This window comes from Scleropages formosus, chromosome 18, assembly GCF_900964775.1.
Source record: "Scleropages formosus chromosome 18, fSclFor1.1, whole genome shotgun sequence".
Taxonomy (NCBI): Eukaryota; Metazoa; Chordata; class Actinopteri; order Osteoglossiformes; family Osteoglossidae; genus Scleropages; species Scleropages formosus.
This window is the reverse complement of record NC_041823.1, coordinates 17,415,584-17,432,512: the sequence shown is the minus strand read 5'-3', so window position 1 is coordinate 17,432,512 and position 16,929 is coordinate 17,415,584. Positions and strand designations below refer to the sequence as shown.

General features: G+C 40.9%; 1 protein-coding gene across 2 annotated transcripts; it reads left to right on the top strand.

Moving 5' to 3' along the window:
• The first annotated feature begins 2,143 nt into the window (after positions 1–2,143).
• Positions 2,144–16,017, top strand: tuft1a (tuftelin 1a). Of its 2 annotated transcripts, none has more exons than XM_018737237.2 (12): positions 2,144–2,226; positions 11,810–11,887; positions 12,696–12,791; positions 13,033–13,119; positions 13,213–13,290; positions 13,402–13,491; positions 14,537–14,653; positions 14,937–15,160; positions 15,243–15,348; positions 15,433–15,516; positions 15,606–15,700; positions 15,817–16,017. In XM_018737237.2, the coding sequence occupies exons 1-12, from the start codon at positions 2,161–2,163 to the stop codon at positions 15,887–15,889; spliced, it is 1,194 nt and encodes a 397-aa protein (XP_018592753.2). In that variant the 5' UTR covers positions 2,144–2,160; the 3' UTR covers positions 15,890–16,017. The 2 variants fall into 2 exon arrangements, with proteins under 2 accessions (XP_018592753.2, XP_018592760.2); XM_018737244.2 differs by having other exon boundaries at positions 15,800–15,873.
• The last annotated feature ends 912 nt before the right edge of the window (positions 16,018–16,929 follow it).

The following is a 16,929-nucleotide window of genomic DNA, read 5'->3' as shown; positions in this document are numbered from 1 at the left end:
CAGCCAAAATGCAAGCTGGGTTTGGAAAAACAAAAAGCGATGTTTGGTTAGAAAAGGTTGCAATAATGAAGAACAAGGCTTTTTAGTTTTAAAATAATTTTATTTGAATAACCCAGTGAGTATTTTTCTTTTTAAATTATATGGAACACATTTAATATATTTTATAGATAGGACTTTTGCGAGCAAAACTACTGCTAGAGTCACTCGTCTTAGAGATTCAAGACACTGTCTTTACAGTGTATGAACATAAAACCATATCAGCTCGCCAGGCTTACATTTGCTGAAACCAAACAAGTCTCCATCCCTGTGGTTTTAATAATGATGCTGTAGCGCTCTGGGTTCGGATGGGGCGAAGAAGGACGCGTGGACAACGTTCATTGCGATCGTTCATCGGAACACTGGCAAACACCAAGAGGCATCGAGGCGAACGCAAGGAAATAATGGTCTCGCTCCAAAGACCCCTTTTCCTCAAGGACCTGCACCTGAAGCCAGCCTTCCCAGCCTGTTTAGCCCATCTTCAAGAGTTCCTTAACCTTCCCGCGCCCACACTGTCCAACAATCACTCACCCTCTTATAATCCCTGTCAGCCCCCACAGGGATTGAACAACTATTTTATATTCTTACCACTATTCCTAATATCCACAACTATTTACAGTGAACATCTGCTCCCGCTGAAAGGCGACACTCCTTAGTAACACGGGTCGTTACAATACTGATTAGAATAATTATTTTCAATATGATGCAACACGACTCTCCAAAATGCAAAACATTCTCTTTATATTTGAAGCATGGAGACCAAACGTGTGGGCATTTGGGTCGGTGCACATGGGCTCCTGTGCCCTGGCCCAAAGGCTCACACATGAAATACCGCGGTATAAAGGCAGCAGATGAAAACACTACTACAGTGCTACTAGTGAGCACTACTAGTATAAGAGCAGTAGCGCTTCTGTGCAGAGCAGGATTAAAAGAGCACACGACAAGTAGGCTGTAGTTTGCCTTCATAGTGTCGTGTTTTGCTCGGCGCTCAAGGGCCCATTATAAGCGCCTTTAAGCCTCGATCCAATTTGCGGCTGTCGACGCCAGGGCCGATAAGCTGAGGGCTCCGCCGGGGCCGCGCTGGAAAAACACAGCATTACAGGAGCCCGTCGTACACCTACACAAATCATTTCACAAACGAGAAATATTCCGTGAGGAAACTGACACAGGTTAATAGTTTCCATCACAGGTATAACACAGCGGGGGGGGAACATGTCTCAAGTTCAAGTACTCCGAAGGCCTCGACCTGCGTAGCTATGCCTAACTCCTCTGAGTGTTATTCCTGTGTTATTGTGTTTATTACCCTCAGCTCGTGACGCCACTAATTTCCCTTATCCTGTTCTGGCTGAAGGAAAGAACTAATTATTTATGTAAGCTCATCGTTTAATTCTCAAACATTTTTTGAGAGATTTTTGTCCGACTATTACGGCGGGGCAGCACTCTTGATCCTTCCGTTTAATTTTGCGAATTGTGTACACGAGTGACGATACTGTAAACATCACGTTGTTTGTACATTTCTAGAAGAAAGCCAGGTTTCAGCGCATATTGATATTTTCCAGGATATTTCTCGTTCCGGCGCCGACTTGAGAAATCACCAGAGTCCTTTGTGTAAGGCAGGTGCGCGCGCGGGCGCGGTATCAGGCACGCGGGGCGTGCTCAGCGCGGGCGGCTGCTTCGGCGGTGAGGTCACGGGGACGTGTCTCGAGCCGACTGACCGGTGACGCGCAAACAGCCAGAGGGCTAGAAAGAGAACAGGAGTGAAGTAACTGCCGAGACCGCACCTCGCGGTTTTTTTTTTTGTGTGTATCAACGCGAATAGTTCCTTACACGTTAAGCAGGGCTTAGTTTACATTATTCTCCCGAGTGTGTTCACTGTCCAGTCTTCGGTCCGCGTTGCTGAGTTTTAGTTCAGTCCTAGTCTGCCGGCAGTTACTGAAGAAAGAAAGAACAAACGAAACGAAGTGCAGAGTCGATAACGCCGGGGGTGAACAAAAAGTTTAAATTAAGGGCAAACCGGCGGTTACTTACCGTTCACAGCGGCGACGTACGGTCGGTTCTGTGAAGTTGTGCGCCGGTTCGTCGGTCGTTCCTGTCCGTTAGTCACACTGGTGTCTGTATGTGAAGATGAACGGCGTCTCCCGGAGCCTGTGCACCACCACAGTCGAAGACATCAGTGAGGACAGAGCGAAGGTATATGATCCGTGTTCACCTTCATAAATATCCCCCCTAAAAGTTTTAAACCCTTTTTAAAAAGTTTTTACTAGGCGGAGACTCTTGCAGCGATCATGACATGTCATGTTGTTTATTTATTCAGAATTACCCAGGTACTATGCTGAGGTGCCGTCGAAGCACTACTAGTCTACAAGACTGAATTTGTGATGTTGAAATTCGTCGTAACATAAACTCATTTCTGACAAAATATTTTTTTTCCCCCCTCCCCAAATACAAATAGTACAGCGAGGTTGTTCTCTCTCAAATAAAGCCGCACAAGCGCTGGTGGAGCTCCGTAACTTCAACGTCGTCGTCGTTGAGGTTGAACAGAACGAGGCTCGTTTCGCCTCAGACCAAACACACTGACTGAACATAGTTTTATTACTTGTACTCAACATGAACGTAAGAATAGCCGAAGACAAGAGAAAACATGCTGATGTCTACATGTTTGGGCCTTAGTGGAAACTTTGTCTTGAGATTTTGTGTATATATAATTAACATGGTCTGAGAGAAATACTACTGAAACATAATTACTAGTCTATTGCAGTGGAGTTGTGTTAATACATTTTGTCATTAGCATTTAATGTGATGTCACTTCAAGATATTACATTTGTGAATCTCCAAAGCAGCTTTTTTTTGAAAAGTTTACAAAGGATCACTTGTTTAGTAAAATCTGTGGTCTAGTAGTACTAACAATCTGCAAGACCCACAGGCACTGTAAGTTTCCTTGCTTTTAGTTGCAGCAATTAACTTAATTACGTATTGCTCATCATACTGAGTACAGTGCCAAGTGTAACATTTTGTGGAGTAAAATTAGCCAGCACTCCACGTTGTTATGTTGTTAATGTATCAGGATGGATTGCGTCATAAATTGTTGCAACATTTCCGTGTAATTATTTTCATGTAGCACTTATTCTTTTGTATGGTAGTCTTACTTGGAAATCTGTTCATTTGTGGTAATCTTACGATGTTGAATTTTGAGGTTGAGGAAGCAGGTGATAGAAAAATGAATTCATGCCTCCTCTGATGTCACGCAGTAAAAGTCAATAAGTTGCAAGGGTCATGTTTGATCATATTGGCGACATGGAAATTAGAGCGTCAGTGATGCATTTAAAATGTGTACTCTTGTACAGGATACAGTGGTAGTATCTCTCTAGAGAACATAATGTACTTTCAACTTGCATAGTTAAATTCAGTAGTCTGTAAAAAAAAAAAAAAAAAAATGGTGGGCAGCACTCTGTGGAGTGTTTTTCCTAAGTCTGAATTCTGGGTAAAGACCAGTCTTATTCATATGTCTTTATGTTGTAGTTCTATTAATTACAACATTAATAACAGATTATGACATAGCCTTAAATTATTGTAAAATACTGTTAAAACGCTTGAGTGTGTGTAAGGTGTATATATACCGTATATACAGTTGCTTTTGAGCTGAAGAAACCATTTTAGTGTGTGACTTTACAAGCTTGGAGATTTTGGGAGGTGCATTTCACATAAAAGGAATTCTACTAACAGCCAGGGAAGTTCAATGTTCAGCTACTGACACATTCCTCACCTGCTGTGTGTAGTTTCGTGATGATTTATTCCATTGCTTGAAAGTGAACCATTATAGCTAGTACTCCTGTAGCTGTTCTTCTATGTTCTGTGCGGCAAAGTTCAGTTCCTTAGAAGTATTTTTCAAGGCTTGAAAGTAGTGGGATATTAAAACCACAAACTCAATTTTACATAGCAGCAATAAAAGGTAATCAGTGGTCTGCTTTTCCTGGATCTTTTTAGCTAAGAATGAACCAGCGATGAATCAGCAGTGATCTGACTTCTGTTATTTATTACCCTATGAACCATAAAATGAATGTATAAGGCGTGCTTTGACAAAGCGATTCAGTGGTTGTATACGGTCATCAGGTTACACTGTTTTCAGCCTCTCATAAGGTGTTCTTGAATTTTATCATACTTCTAAATTGAATGGAATATGAGCTCTTCCAAGCAGCACAATATTTTTTCAGTTGTAGTTTTTAATTATTCTTTAATTACATTAGCTACTGCATTTTTGTGTGTCTATACATTCATACAACTGCATGTTTTCACGGTTATGCCACTGAATCTGTTTTGACTCATAGTGACCACTTGCAAGGTTTTCTTGGTAAGGGAGGTTATGGAAGTCATTTACCAATGCTTATTTCCACACGTGTCTTTGACTTGTAGATGCAGAAGAGCAAACTCCACACAGCCTCTGTTGGATATTTCTCTTCTATCTGTTCTTGTGATCAGTATTTTTTTTTTTCCCTATTAGCAACACAAAACAAAAACAGCCACTAGAAATATCTGTTAAAGCGATGTGAATATTTGCTAGGATACAGACAATATATATTTTATAACAGCCTTTGGAGTAGTGATGAATAAATGCATAATTTTTTTTTTTTTTTTTTTTTTTTTTTAAATAATGGAGCATTGGAATATCCAGGATGGAATGGTCTTTGACCTGTATGATTTTTTTTTTTTTTTTTTTTTTTTTTGGGGTCCTATTGTGAAAGATGCAAATTGTTAGCTATATTTTTCTTATTAGCTCATAAGTTGTATGTTATTGAATTATGGAATGACTTGGGGTGGCTTTATTTAGAAAGCCAGCACATTGCTCACATTGAAGAATTGGAGGGCAGTGCTGGCTCAGAGGTGGAATTCCTGTCTTGTCAGGCTGAAGTGGGCAGGTCTTACTGTCCTGATGTTTTATGCATATGATGGGTGGAAACATTTTTGGCAGCAGGAATACAGCTGGTTCAGGAATGCATGTTTATATGCGAATAGAAGAAGGTGCGACTAAGTGTTGTAAGGTGTGGATCTAAAATTACTGGTGAGAATGTATCACTTTGCCTCATGTCCTCCTCTTTAGTGATGTGTAATGAATCCCAGTCACACAAAAGGAACCTTCCTCTCACACAGCACTGGAGGACTGGAAATATTAGAGTGTAATATGTAGTTACCTATGCAGTTAGAAAGGAAAGCACATTCTTTCCAAACACACTGTTCTAAGGTAATACCAGATTTGAACATGGAGAATACTGTGCAGTCTAGTATGCTGTTTTTTTTTTTTTTTTTTTTTGAAGTACACATTGTGCTATGTTTATAAAATTTTAAATGCAGCCAGGTACTGCTGCTGTAACCTGAACATTGCACCTGTTTAAAACAACTACAGGACAGCCCTCTTTCCAGATTGTTCCATATCTGTTTCTCTTTCACAATAGAGCTGTGGTCAGGTGGATGGAGAGCTGTATGTAATTGAAGTAGTGCAGCACAGGGCTTTGTTTCTCCAGGTTGGTTTGCTGCCCTTCTGACCTCTGACATATCTAATTCAAAGGGAAGGCTAATCACTGAATGTAAATGCAACCACAGCTGGAAATACTAATGTGCAAGTCACTGGTGCGCCAGTCAAAGTCACATAAAGCGCTTCAGCACAGATGGGAACATGTTCATGCACGTCTGCACTCTTCTATGCTTGCTGGTGGTTGATGTAAGTAAACACATAGACGCATATACATTTTGACAATGTAAGACTAATCATTCAGTCCATACCTGCTTGTATAACTTGGAAAAGGTTTTATAAGCTCAGAAACGGGTTGCACCAAGACAAACATGCTGGAGCGCACACATGCATTCCTGAACTAATTCCAGTCTTTTATTTTTCCTTGTTCTCAAAAGTGACCAAGGAATACATTGTCTCACTCTGGTTTTACTGCTGTGTGTTTATCTTGCTGTGGGGAATTTGATTTGCAAACTAGTGGCTTTTTACATAATCTTTATGTCATGTTTACATCAAATATTTTCAGTGTAATTTCTTATTAAATTTGTTGCTTTTAGTAGATTTACATTTTTCTTGCATGAATGAGCAATTTTAATTTTATTAGACGTCCACATCCGCAGACCAGATTTGAGTAGTTGAAATAAATCCCCCCCCCCCCTTTTATTTATTTATTTTTTTGGACAAAATTGATTAAAGGTGCATGCTAAGATGCACAAGTGCTGCTGGAATATAGTGAAAATGAAACTGCAGTGTTGCAGTGATGTTGGCATGATTTAATTCAGTGTTGAATCACATGCACAAGGCAGATCAGTTGATTGTGACATGTACAGAAATAAATTGTAATGCCGTTTGTTTTGACTCATTAGCTTACACTTGAACCCATCATACCGACATAAGGCATCCCCAACTGAGTTTGTCAAGATATGCAATATGTTGCAATTTCTGTCACATGTACATGCACAAAATTTGGTTACACACTTTCAGAAGGATGTTTCAGTGAAAAGCATTGTTAGACATCATTGCCATCAAAATAATAAAACAAAGGTTCCAAAATTTCCAAAGAGGACACAGTGAAATGGTATGGCTCTCTATAGTGTTATTCAAGTGCCACTTATCCAAAATGACATATACAAGGTGGGGTTAATGACTGTGAGTTAATGGTTTTTGCAGTGCTTTGTCGCTACCTGTTGGATTTTGCTGAAACTCTTCACTTTGATCCCCAGCTCCCCTCAGGCCAGGGTGTGACGACGAACGTGTTTCCGTGTTCTGAACCATTATAGCAAGCTTGTCTGGGAAGCGTTGATTCGCCCTATATGAAAATCGCTGGGTACCTGTGATTGAAGCAGATGAGACGGACGTGAGGACAAAAAAGGGACAGACGTATGACCGTATCATCAGGTAAATGTGAAGGCTCGTTTTAGCTCGTGGGCTAATGAACTGCGCTTTGAAGATGGCTGCTGTGCTTGCTGGGAGATCTTTTAACTAGATCATGTTGGTGGTATACGGGATCCTTGTATTATATGGTGCTACGTTAGTAACTGTGCTGCTGATAAGATACTGTAAACAAAAGTGATGCACTGTGTAGCCTAATATTTCTCTTTTAGACAACATGTTAGTAATGGTTGTTGGTGTTTTCAGTAAAAGGGTTGAAGTGAAAGGACTTGTTTGCGTCATATTCTGTACCCTTTGTTTAAACGGTATATAGCTCTCCTTTTTGTTTGCGCACACAGAGTATCACAGGTCTTACACGAGTAAAATAGTTTTCTTCTACTGTACCCTTTGCTCATATGCATTCTTTTGAGGTGCATACATCATCTGTAAAAAGCAAAAGGAGTCACTTGGACAACAGTGAAGAGAGTTCAGGTCATGTCTCACGCTGTGTGTGCATATAGTGGAGTGCTGGTTGTGTGTTCTTTGTTGGTATTTGCTCTTAGGAAATAAGGGCATCCAGAGCCATGTGCACAGTGGTCTGCTTGTCATGCACAGGCAGTCTCCAGATTACAAACGAGTTCCGTGTCCTCAGTCTCCCTTTGTCGGATTTTGACGTAAGTCGGAACAGTTGGGTATTGTGGGTATCTAATGTCAGTTTGTCAGATGTTTGTCTTAGTATATCGTGTACCTTTCTATGCATAAAAAAATTAAAGAAACACTTCCTGATACACTAAAACATCTTTACAGCAGTAATAATAATACAATGTCATGATGATAAATTTAACTACAGTATTTATAATAGAGAGCCATAGAAAGTGGTAATAAATGTTACTACTGTCATGATGAACAGAGGACATGGAGGAGACTGGACCCAAATGCAGGATCATTTATTCAGAATCAAAGGACTGGACATGTTCTTCTGGTTGGGGATGGCTGAATGGTCGGTCATTTGGTGAGCTAACAGAGGCAAGCATCCGAAATCGTGGTTGTGGGACAAGGCGGGCGGTTGTTATCAAAGAGGCATAGAACGGGACTAGGGAACGATGAGGTACAGGACTTGGAAGAGCGAAGCAAGGTAGATTTGAGAACGCAGAGGGGACTGTTATCTCACTCGACACTACGCAACTGGGAAGAGGTTCAGAAGTGTGTTTTATAGGCGAGTGCTCTGATTGAAGCTACTGGCATAGGTGCGGAGCGTGGTCATGACAACTATAATATTTATAATAGAGAGTGTGTATGTGCAAAACATTAAAGAAACTTTAATGTTAGCTTTGGCATTTCACTTTTTTTTTTTTTTTCTGATCGCTTTATTATTTCCACTTAAGTTTCAGGTGTGATTGTTTTCCTTTTCTTGGATGCGTCACTGTCACTTCCATCACATTTATGCTCTGGTGCCATGGTTATGAGGGTAAAAACAAAAAAAATTAAAGCTAAATACAGTAACACATGAATCACTTAACAGCAATGTGGTCCGCCTGAAAAGAAGGATGTCTTTGTCCATCCTCGGGCTCCCGTGCCCCACCCACGAGCCGACAAACAGCTGTAGACGCTCAATATTTTGATGCAGGATCCACAGTAGTGCCTGTTTGTTATTAAAAATCACTGTATGTAACTTGAATTTAGAATATATGAAGCTTAATATGCAGTTTTCATTTTATTGTTACTTAAGGGTGACAAAAAAAAATTTACTTCTGGTGAGTAAGGGGATGGTTCTTAACTATGGGCTGTATGGAAGTCGGACGTTCGTAACCTGGGGATTGCCTGTGTATTGTTTTGCATTCCAGTTCTAGTTCAGAGGATCTGTGCATCATCTCTTTTGTTACTTAAGTTGCGTATTCCATTAGTCAAAATCATTTCAGTAGAATGATGGATGACCTCATTCAGAGCCTAACTGTGTAGTATGACATTTAGTATCCATATAAATGGGACAATAATCTAATATTGTATCTGAATCATGGCTTTCACCATCTGACTGAAACTGAGTAATGTGTACATGAAAGTAGTGCAAATTCTGTTTTAGCTGGTACATGGCACTTATCTGAAACACTTGAAGGGAGAGGTGGTACTGCTTCTGTCCATTCTTGTTGCCTAAAATTCACTGAGAAAGTGAAAAAATAATAAAATGCTTTGTTTGCTTATAGCAGTCTCAACAGTGACAGTGTGTGTTCGCAGTGTCATGCATTTGTTTAGTTAACATGTAACTTCCCCTCAGCGACCCGCTTGCTCAGAGTGTTTGTTAAAGACAGCTGAAGTATGTCAGGAATGCCCTTTACTCCCTCCATTCCCTTTCTTGGTGTTTCTGCATGGTTCCTCTGTGTTTATTAATGTTTATTAACCTTGTGGTGAAACAGTTTCCATCAAAGACAAAATCTACAAAAACTGATCTTTTAGGGAGATCCCCATGGGGGAAGGAGGTGTCTTGAAAAACCTCACCAACAATTTTTTTTTATAGAAAAGCTAAAATGCATAAATGATGTTTATTTAGATAATACATTTGTTCAGTGCATCTTACCATGATATGAAAGTGTGTGCAGGTGGGTGGGGAAATTGGAAAGCAGACAAGAAGTCACTTGTTCTGCACTGTTTATGTGTTCTGGTCTTGCTTGAATGTTTCCTGGTCATTGTCAACTCAGTTGAATTTAAACAAACTAAAGTTTGCCTGGTCACAAGGGCACAAACTGATTTTATGTGGCATTAAGCATTGTTTGGATGCTGAGTGTCAGATATAGAAATCTGTTAATTTACTTATGCACAATTCCACAAGAAATGATGGTTGCGAGTTGCATTTAATTGATCAACACATCTGAATATTACTTTTTGTTAGAGAGGACATATAAGGATTTGCTGTCAAGATAGTTATTCAGATTGTTTTTGGAAAAGCAAACATTTTGTTTAAAGATAGGACTTGCAGACATGTATGTGAACTAGGCATATTAAGATGAAGAACTTTAGGCACTGGACCACGAAGATTGCAAAACCTACCTTGCCTCTCCCATTTAGTTTGTGTCTTACTGAATCACAGTTTTTAACTTGCTGTATTAACAGAATATGAAGAAGTTTGAGTACCGGTAATAGTGATGTCAAAGAAAGACTACAATATTCATGTTTTTAGACCAAGAATAGCGCTCACCGTTCCTGAAGAATAGGGAGATCTCCTACAGTATTATGTTTTCTGTTTGAGCTATGTAACACAGATGTGACTCATAGAAAGTAAGTGTGTGTGTGTGTGTGTGTGTTCGTTCGTTCCTCCCTGGGTGGACTGTATCAGTTGGAGTCCCGGAGTCCCTTGGGGCAGAACTGCACTCTAATAACAGCCCTCCACCCAGCTCTGTCATCCTGAAAGTCCTTCCCGTGGAAATTCAGCACAACTCTATCTGTTGTGCCCAGCCTATGTTGTGGTAAATTTCTACGCCAAGTATCACATAGCAAATACATTAATTATATTATTACCTTTTGACCAAGGTGATTTATGATGCTACATTATAATGTACAGTATATTTCATATAGTTCAGATTATGTTCAATAGGTTTCAGATGTGTATAATTTGTAGTGAGCATCCGGCCATCATCTGCACTATTGCTAATCTTTTTGTAGTGTTGGCCATTTGGTGAAAAATTCTGATTAGAAGGGGTGACCATTTTCTTTCAGAACAAATATGGCTTAAAAGGAGCTTTTATTTAACAGGTCAAGCGCACTGACTGGCACAATCACAAATGTATGCACTTAGTGCTGATACTGATATCTGAATAATCCTAACAAATTGTGTGCATGAGTTTTGTTATCCATTGTCTTCCCATTCAAGACTGAGGGCTAATAACATGCATTATATCCGTTGTTCACAACCGCTTGTCCCAAGTGGGGTTGTGGCGAGCAGGAGCCTTACCCGGCAACAGAAGGCACAGGGCCAAAGGGGGAGGGGACACACCCAGGACAGGATGCTATTCTGTCGCAAGGCACCCCAAGCAGGGCTCGAACCCCAGACCCGCCAGAGAGTGGGCACCGGCTGAACCCGCCGCGCCACCATGGCTCCCGACATGTATTATGTGTGTGGCAATTACCAGAGACCATCTACCCTTCTGTCCATTCAGAATAGATTCAGTATGGCTGAATGGAGTGGGGATGTTCTTGCAGTTACTCATTTAGCTGATGCTTTTCTCCAAAGCAACTTTATACATCTGGGTAATTTTACCAGAGCAATTTGGGGTACCTATCTTGCTCTAGGGTACTACAGATGGAAGTGGGCTATTAACCTTAGTTAACCTTAATATTCTTGTCAAATTGGCATTAACCATCTCGAACCACAATGCTAGCAGCTGCCCTTACTTAATGGCATTTCTGTGTAATATTCTTTTACACTGTAAGCATTTTTCTGTTGAGCTAGAAAGGTGTCTTCAGGTTTTTCCTGTTTGTGTTGCCACAGGGCTGAATTGGTTAATCCCAAGTGTGAATTAGCCACTACTGGTTTTTCCATCTGCGGTGGAGGCTGGATCTTTTTTTTTTTTTTCTTCCCCAGAATTCAAATTCAAGTTTAAATTGGTGGCATTGTAGGTGGAAAGCTGGCATTGCTCGTTCCTTCACAAAAACACGGAAAATTCCTACTGGCGTCACAAGTGCGTCTTTTTTTCCCCTCTAATTCCCTCTCCTTTTATTGCATACACATCCCAGCTCAGTTTTTCCTCTGCTCATTCCCTCAAAGCTTGTCCCCTCCCTGGCTGCTCATTGAATTCTCTCTCTCTCTCTCTCCTTGCTGTGCTTTATTGCCATCTCTTTTCCCCAACATCCATCCCATAATAGCCCTTGTGATCCCACGCTCACTCTGCCTGTCTTCTTGGTGCACAGGACAAATACACACGACTTAGGCTGACACTGCATGACCAGAACCAGCCCATTTGGACCTCGGAGCAGCCCAGGAGCAAGGTAAGAAGCTTGATGGGTCCAACACTGCTGACAAGTGGCATGTGAGATGCAGTAAGGAGCAGCTGCACTAACCTGGATGCTCTTCCCCCTTTGATTTAATCTAGAGTAACAATTTGAGTTAGAAGACTTCAGCTACCATGTGTTTGTGTAACTCCTGGCAGGTGCTTTTGTCAGATTAGTGTAGCCTTGCATTAAAATAGCTGGACAGAGTTGAAGCTGGTTTACAGACCATAATCAGCCCTGGTAATGGATAATCAAGCAAAGTGATTAGCCAAATGTGTGCTGTAAGCTTCCATTAGCACTCTTCATGTGTCTTTGCTCTCAGTTTGCTTTGCTGCAATGGCTCTTCAGCAAACCAGAATGTTCCATGGCACTAGACGGAAAAATCTTTGTGTTCAGAAGTTGCGTAATGCTTCTCTAGCCCACTGTGGTACAGAGACTGGAACCCTGTGTTTCATCACTTGCCTGTGCTCCTGTGCTTGCCATGTTGTGCTAATACATAAATACATACGGTATGCTTATCATTTTTATTGAGAATAGAATTTTGACTGCATTTCCAATAGGTTTGGACTGCATTGCTTTACACTTTCTTAAAATAAACAATTCATTTGGATTTCCAGATTTCTACTTTGAATACATTTCGAAAGATAAATTTACACCATTAAATTTCAATATCTTATCGCTTAAAATTATCAGGCAAATGAAAATGTTCAGATGTTAGAAATTGTAAAATATTTATATTCTTAGATGAAAGCAACAATGTGTGCAGTTTGAATATTTTTTCTGAGTTTTAATTTTTTCTTTATAGCCAGTGGGACGGGCTTTTGCCCTTGTTCAGCCACCCAATGAGAGGCAGCCATTTGAATTGGTCAAACCCACTGAAGAGAAAGTTGAGGTGATCAAGGTACATGGTAGATGTTGGTATTGATGGGGTCTTTGAAACATGGTTTGGGAACATTATATAATTTGTTGTTTTTACTCCTTTATTTTGGTGTAGATGGAATTTTGCCATCATCCTCAAAGCTGTTACTTTAGTATTATTTATAGCCCTTGGTATTTTAAGTACCTGTGTGCAAGTAATACTGTTAGCCTGCATGGCTGGTATGACATAAGCTGTTCTAATGACAAAGTTTGTGGTTTTGAAGGTATATCTGGAAGGACACAAAGAGGAACAGGCCAAACACCAGCAGAGTCTCAAAATGCTGTCAGATGAAGTGTCGCAGATACAGGAGGTTGGTGCCACAATCACTCACAATTGTGATCCGCCTTTGCTATTTTTCTTTCCCCATTGTTGAACTGATGTGTCTCCCCCTCCTACTGCTTAGGTGAGGTACTGTCTCAAAACCCTGAGAGAACAGATGGCAGCCAGGAACAACAGTAACAATAATCAAGCAGAGCAAAAAGTAAGAATTCTTTGTGTGTTTTTGCACGCCCCTGGCATTTTGTAATTGGTATTTCTGCCTTTGTATGCTTAAATGTTCTATTCCAGTTGTCTTACTGTCCTTTGTCTCTAGGTTTTAACCAATGGCTACAGAGCTCATGTGCCCAAGAGCCAGTGGGCCATCTCCAAGTACAATGACAACAGCGCCACAGCAGAAACGCAGGTGTGATTTAATGTTCTTATATGTGACAAAGATCTGCATTCCCCACCTTTATGACATTTGCTGCAAGTATGCAGTGTCAAATGGCAGAATTTACAGCTTTTGTTGCATGTATCATATTTCTGTAACAGCCTCCAAGCATATTCTTTCAAAATGAAATGCTAGATGATATAAGTCCTTCAAAGAATGTAAGTCAGAGAAAATTACTTCAGTAGAATGATGGATGACCTCACTCAGTCTGTGTAATGCGAATTTCATTGTAAATGCTTAACAGTAGCTGGAAAAACCTGTACTCCACTCTGTGGAAAACGGGAGCTTAGACAGAAGAACCACAATGACGTACTGGCTTGAACACACCTTGTTAGATAAATGTGGAAGAGGTTCTATAAAGATGAGTACTTTACATATTTGCACATTCTTCTTGTTTTTCTTAGTCTGTTTTTAAAAGTAATTTCCCTGTCAAAATTCAGAGAAGGAAATGCAGGTGGGCAAATAATTGATTGGAAGTAGTAGGAAGCATTGTGTCATGGGACAGCTGGTAATATAGTGGTTAGAACTGTTGCCTTTGAACCAAAAAATTACAGGTTTGAATCCCACCTCCAGCTGTAGTATGCTGGAGCAAGGTACTCACCCTAAATTGCTCCAGTAAAATTACCCAGGTGTATAACTGGAGAATAATTGTAAGTAGCTTAAGTGCAAGTCACTTTGGAGGAAAGTGTCAGCTAAATGAATAAATGTAATGTGTCATAGTATAAGGATGCAGAATTGCACCATTAGTGCTGCTGTCTGTAGTACCATGTGTATAAATGGTAAACTCACTTTGAATAGTAGTCGTCTAACATATTAGTGAGACATTCAATAACCTGCTGATAAACCTTTAAAAAGAATCGGAAATATCATATTCCAGTTTGTGCAAAGATAACTGGGGTTGTGTATATCGATACTTTACATCATTTAACATTGTCTCCCCTTTATACCTTGAATGTCTGTGTCTTTACCACCCTTGTTCTTTATGCTCCCCACCTTATCTTCCCTTGCTTACGCTCAGGATTGGGAGAAAGAGGATGAGCAGGAGAGTGCTCGAATGAGAGAGGTGAGCAAGCGTCTGTATGCCCAGCTGCAGGAAGCTGAGAGGAGGCACCAGGAGGAGAGGGAGAAGCTGCGGGTCAGTACACGTTGCTCAGCTGTAGCCCCTTTCTCCTCCTCCATTGCTTTCTACTAACCTCTTTCTTCTTTAATATCGTCTTTGTCCATCTCACTACACAGACCCCTTACTTAAAACCAAATTCTAATGTTTGTCTGCCGACTCGTTTTTTCAGTATTATGACGACATGCGTAATTGCAGTTGTATATGTTGTAATAAAGTTAACGAAGGCAGTTTAAGGTAGCCCTGTACCGACTGTTGCCCTGCCCCCTTGTTTCTAATGATGATGTGCTGATGATGACAGGCGGAGAGTAGCCAATTCAGGCAGCAGCTGAGTGAACAGGGTGAGCGGCTGCGGCAGGCAGAACAGGGTCTGGAGGAGCGTGACCAGCGCATAGAGGACCTGCAGCGGCTGTTGGTTGGAATGGAGGTGGAGAGTGCCACACTGCAAGAGAAAATGAAGGAAAGGGAAGAAGAGCTGCTGAAGCTACGCACAGTCCAAGAGGATGGCCGCAGCGATCGCCAGAGGTGAGGGTCACAGCACTTGCATAGCACTGATTTCAGCCCAGTAAGGAGGCACTGAGACTGGAGAATGGACTCTGCCTTTCAGGTCAGAGGAGCTGGAGAAGGAGCTGGCAATACTCAAGGAGAAGATCCACCACTTGGATGACATGCTGAAGAGTCAGCAGAGGAAGGTTCGACACATGATTGAGCAGGTGAGAAGAACGCTTGGCATAAATGGTAATAATCTAAATAGTCAGCATCTTTGGTACACATCTGTCTGGCCACTCCATCCACAGCTGCAGAACTCAAGGACAGTGATACAGGAGAGAGAGCGGGTCATCCGGGAGCTCGAGGAAAAAGTGGCTTTCCTTGAAGCAGAGGTTTGTGGGACGCGCTAACTTTCTGGTTCTTTATTTCACTGCGTTCCTCGTCAGCCAAGTAATTTACATACTTGTCCATTTCTGTACAGAACAGAGAGATGCATGACCAGGTGGATTACTTTCTTGAAAGCCAGCGAACCAACTCACATCTGTCAACAGAGCGTAATGCACAAATAGTCTACAGGTAATGTACGCCTTTGGCCACATGTAACCACTTTTGCTCACTCTTAGTACGCATGTTACAGTGTATAGGTATGAGAACAGCCACCAATCTGCCTAACAGCTGAACTGTGTCCACAGCAAGCCGCTCAGACCCTCCACAAATGGCAACAAGTCACTGCCGTTCATTAAAGTCATCGAGATCAAGTCGTGAGCAGCAAGCAGAAAGAATATGGTCACGTCAGTGCTACAGGTTCACAACATGCAAACCAGCAGCATTGCAGCATCCTGGAGCACCATATTTGTGCACAGTTCACACTCAACACAGACTTGCTTTGCATAGACATCACTAGATGTTGCTAGGGTACAGTCAGAAATGGACATGTACATAAATGTTCATTTATCTACAATGTTGTATTCTTTGTCAATATGGTTTGGGTTTCCACTTACATGAATCAGTCTTGACTGAACATTGGATATAAACAAGTCATATTCTTGTCAAATTGGCATCAGTATGAAATGATGGCAATATTAGATTTCCTGCTGACTTGGAGGACATAGTGGAAACTCAATGCCGAATGGGGGAAAAACCCCAGTTCTGGGGGAGTGGGCAGCAAATTTCTGTATGTGAAACAGAGTACGAAGGTAATTATTTATAGAGATCAGATGCAAAACATGTTTCAAAGAAGCCGTCAACTGAGTCGAAGCTCTTTTGTTGTAAATTCTGTTTGTTCTGTAGTTTTTGTGTGAACATTTGTGAATTTTTTTTTTAAACTGTACACTGCAGTTTCTTTTTGTGTTTTGTTACTCTTATAAATGTAGTTAAGATGAGAATTTGGGGCAATACTAAAGGAGCCAGAACATGTTTTTAGCTTAATAAATATGGCGTACAATTTGAAACCAGGTGAACCATATTAAATTCAGGTTAATCAGGCCACTCGGCTAAGGCAGTGAAGGAGATCCAGGAAGTGGCTTTGACACCATTGAATGCAGACACTGTTCTTTCCTACCCTGAGTAGGAGCTACTGTGTTGTGTTCTATATATGTCAGCAGTGTTTGTGACCATTTTCTTGCTCTTTGTATGAAGGTGATTATATTGCACCTTTGGTTGTAAAGCCATTAATATTGACTGACATTTGAGCATGTATACTTCCATTTTAATTTATTAATCTGTATTTAGATTGTTTGTGCATCAGGTTTGTCGATTAGCTTTTACATTCAGTACGGTAGTCAAATAACTGAAATCTTGGAGAT

Excerpts from the sequence above, each read along its gene's own strand:
- tuft1a (XM_018737237.2), top strand. The coding sequence starts at position 2,161 with ATGAACGGCGTCTCCCGGAGCCTGTGCACCACCACAGTCGAAGACATC. Across the intron at positions 2,227-11,809 it reads TCAGTGAGGACAGAGCGAAG|GACAAATACACACGACTTAG; the intron begins GTATATGATCCG and ends CTTGGTGCACAG. Across the intron at positions 13,492-14,536 it reads GCGCCACAGCAGAAACGCAG|GATTGGGAGAAAGAGGATGA; the intron begins GTGTGATTTAAT and ends GCTTACGCTCAG.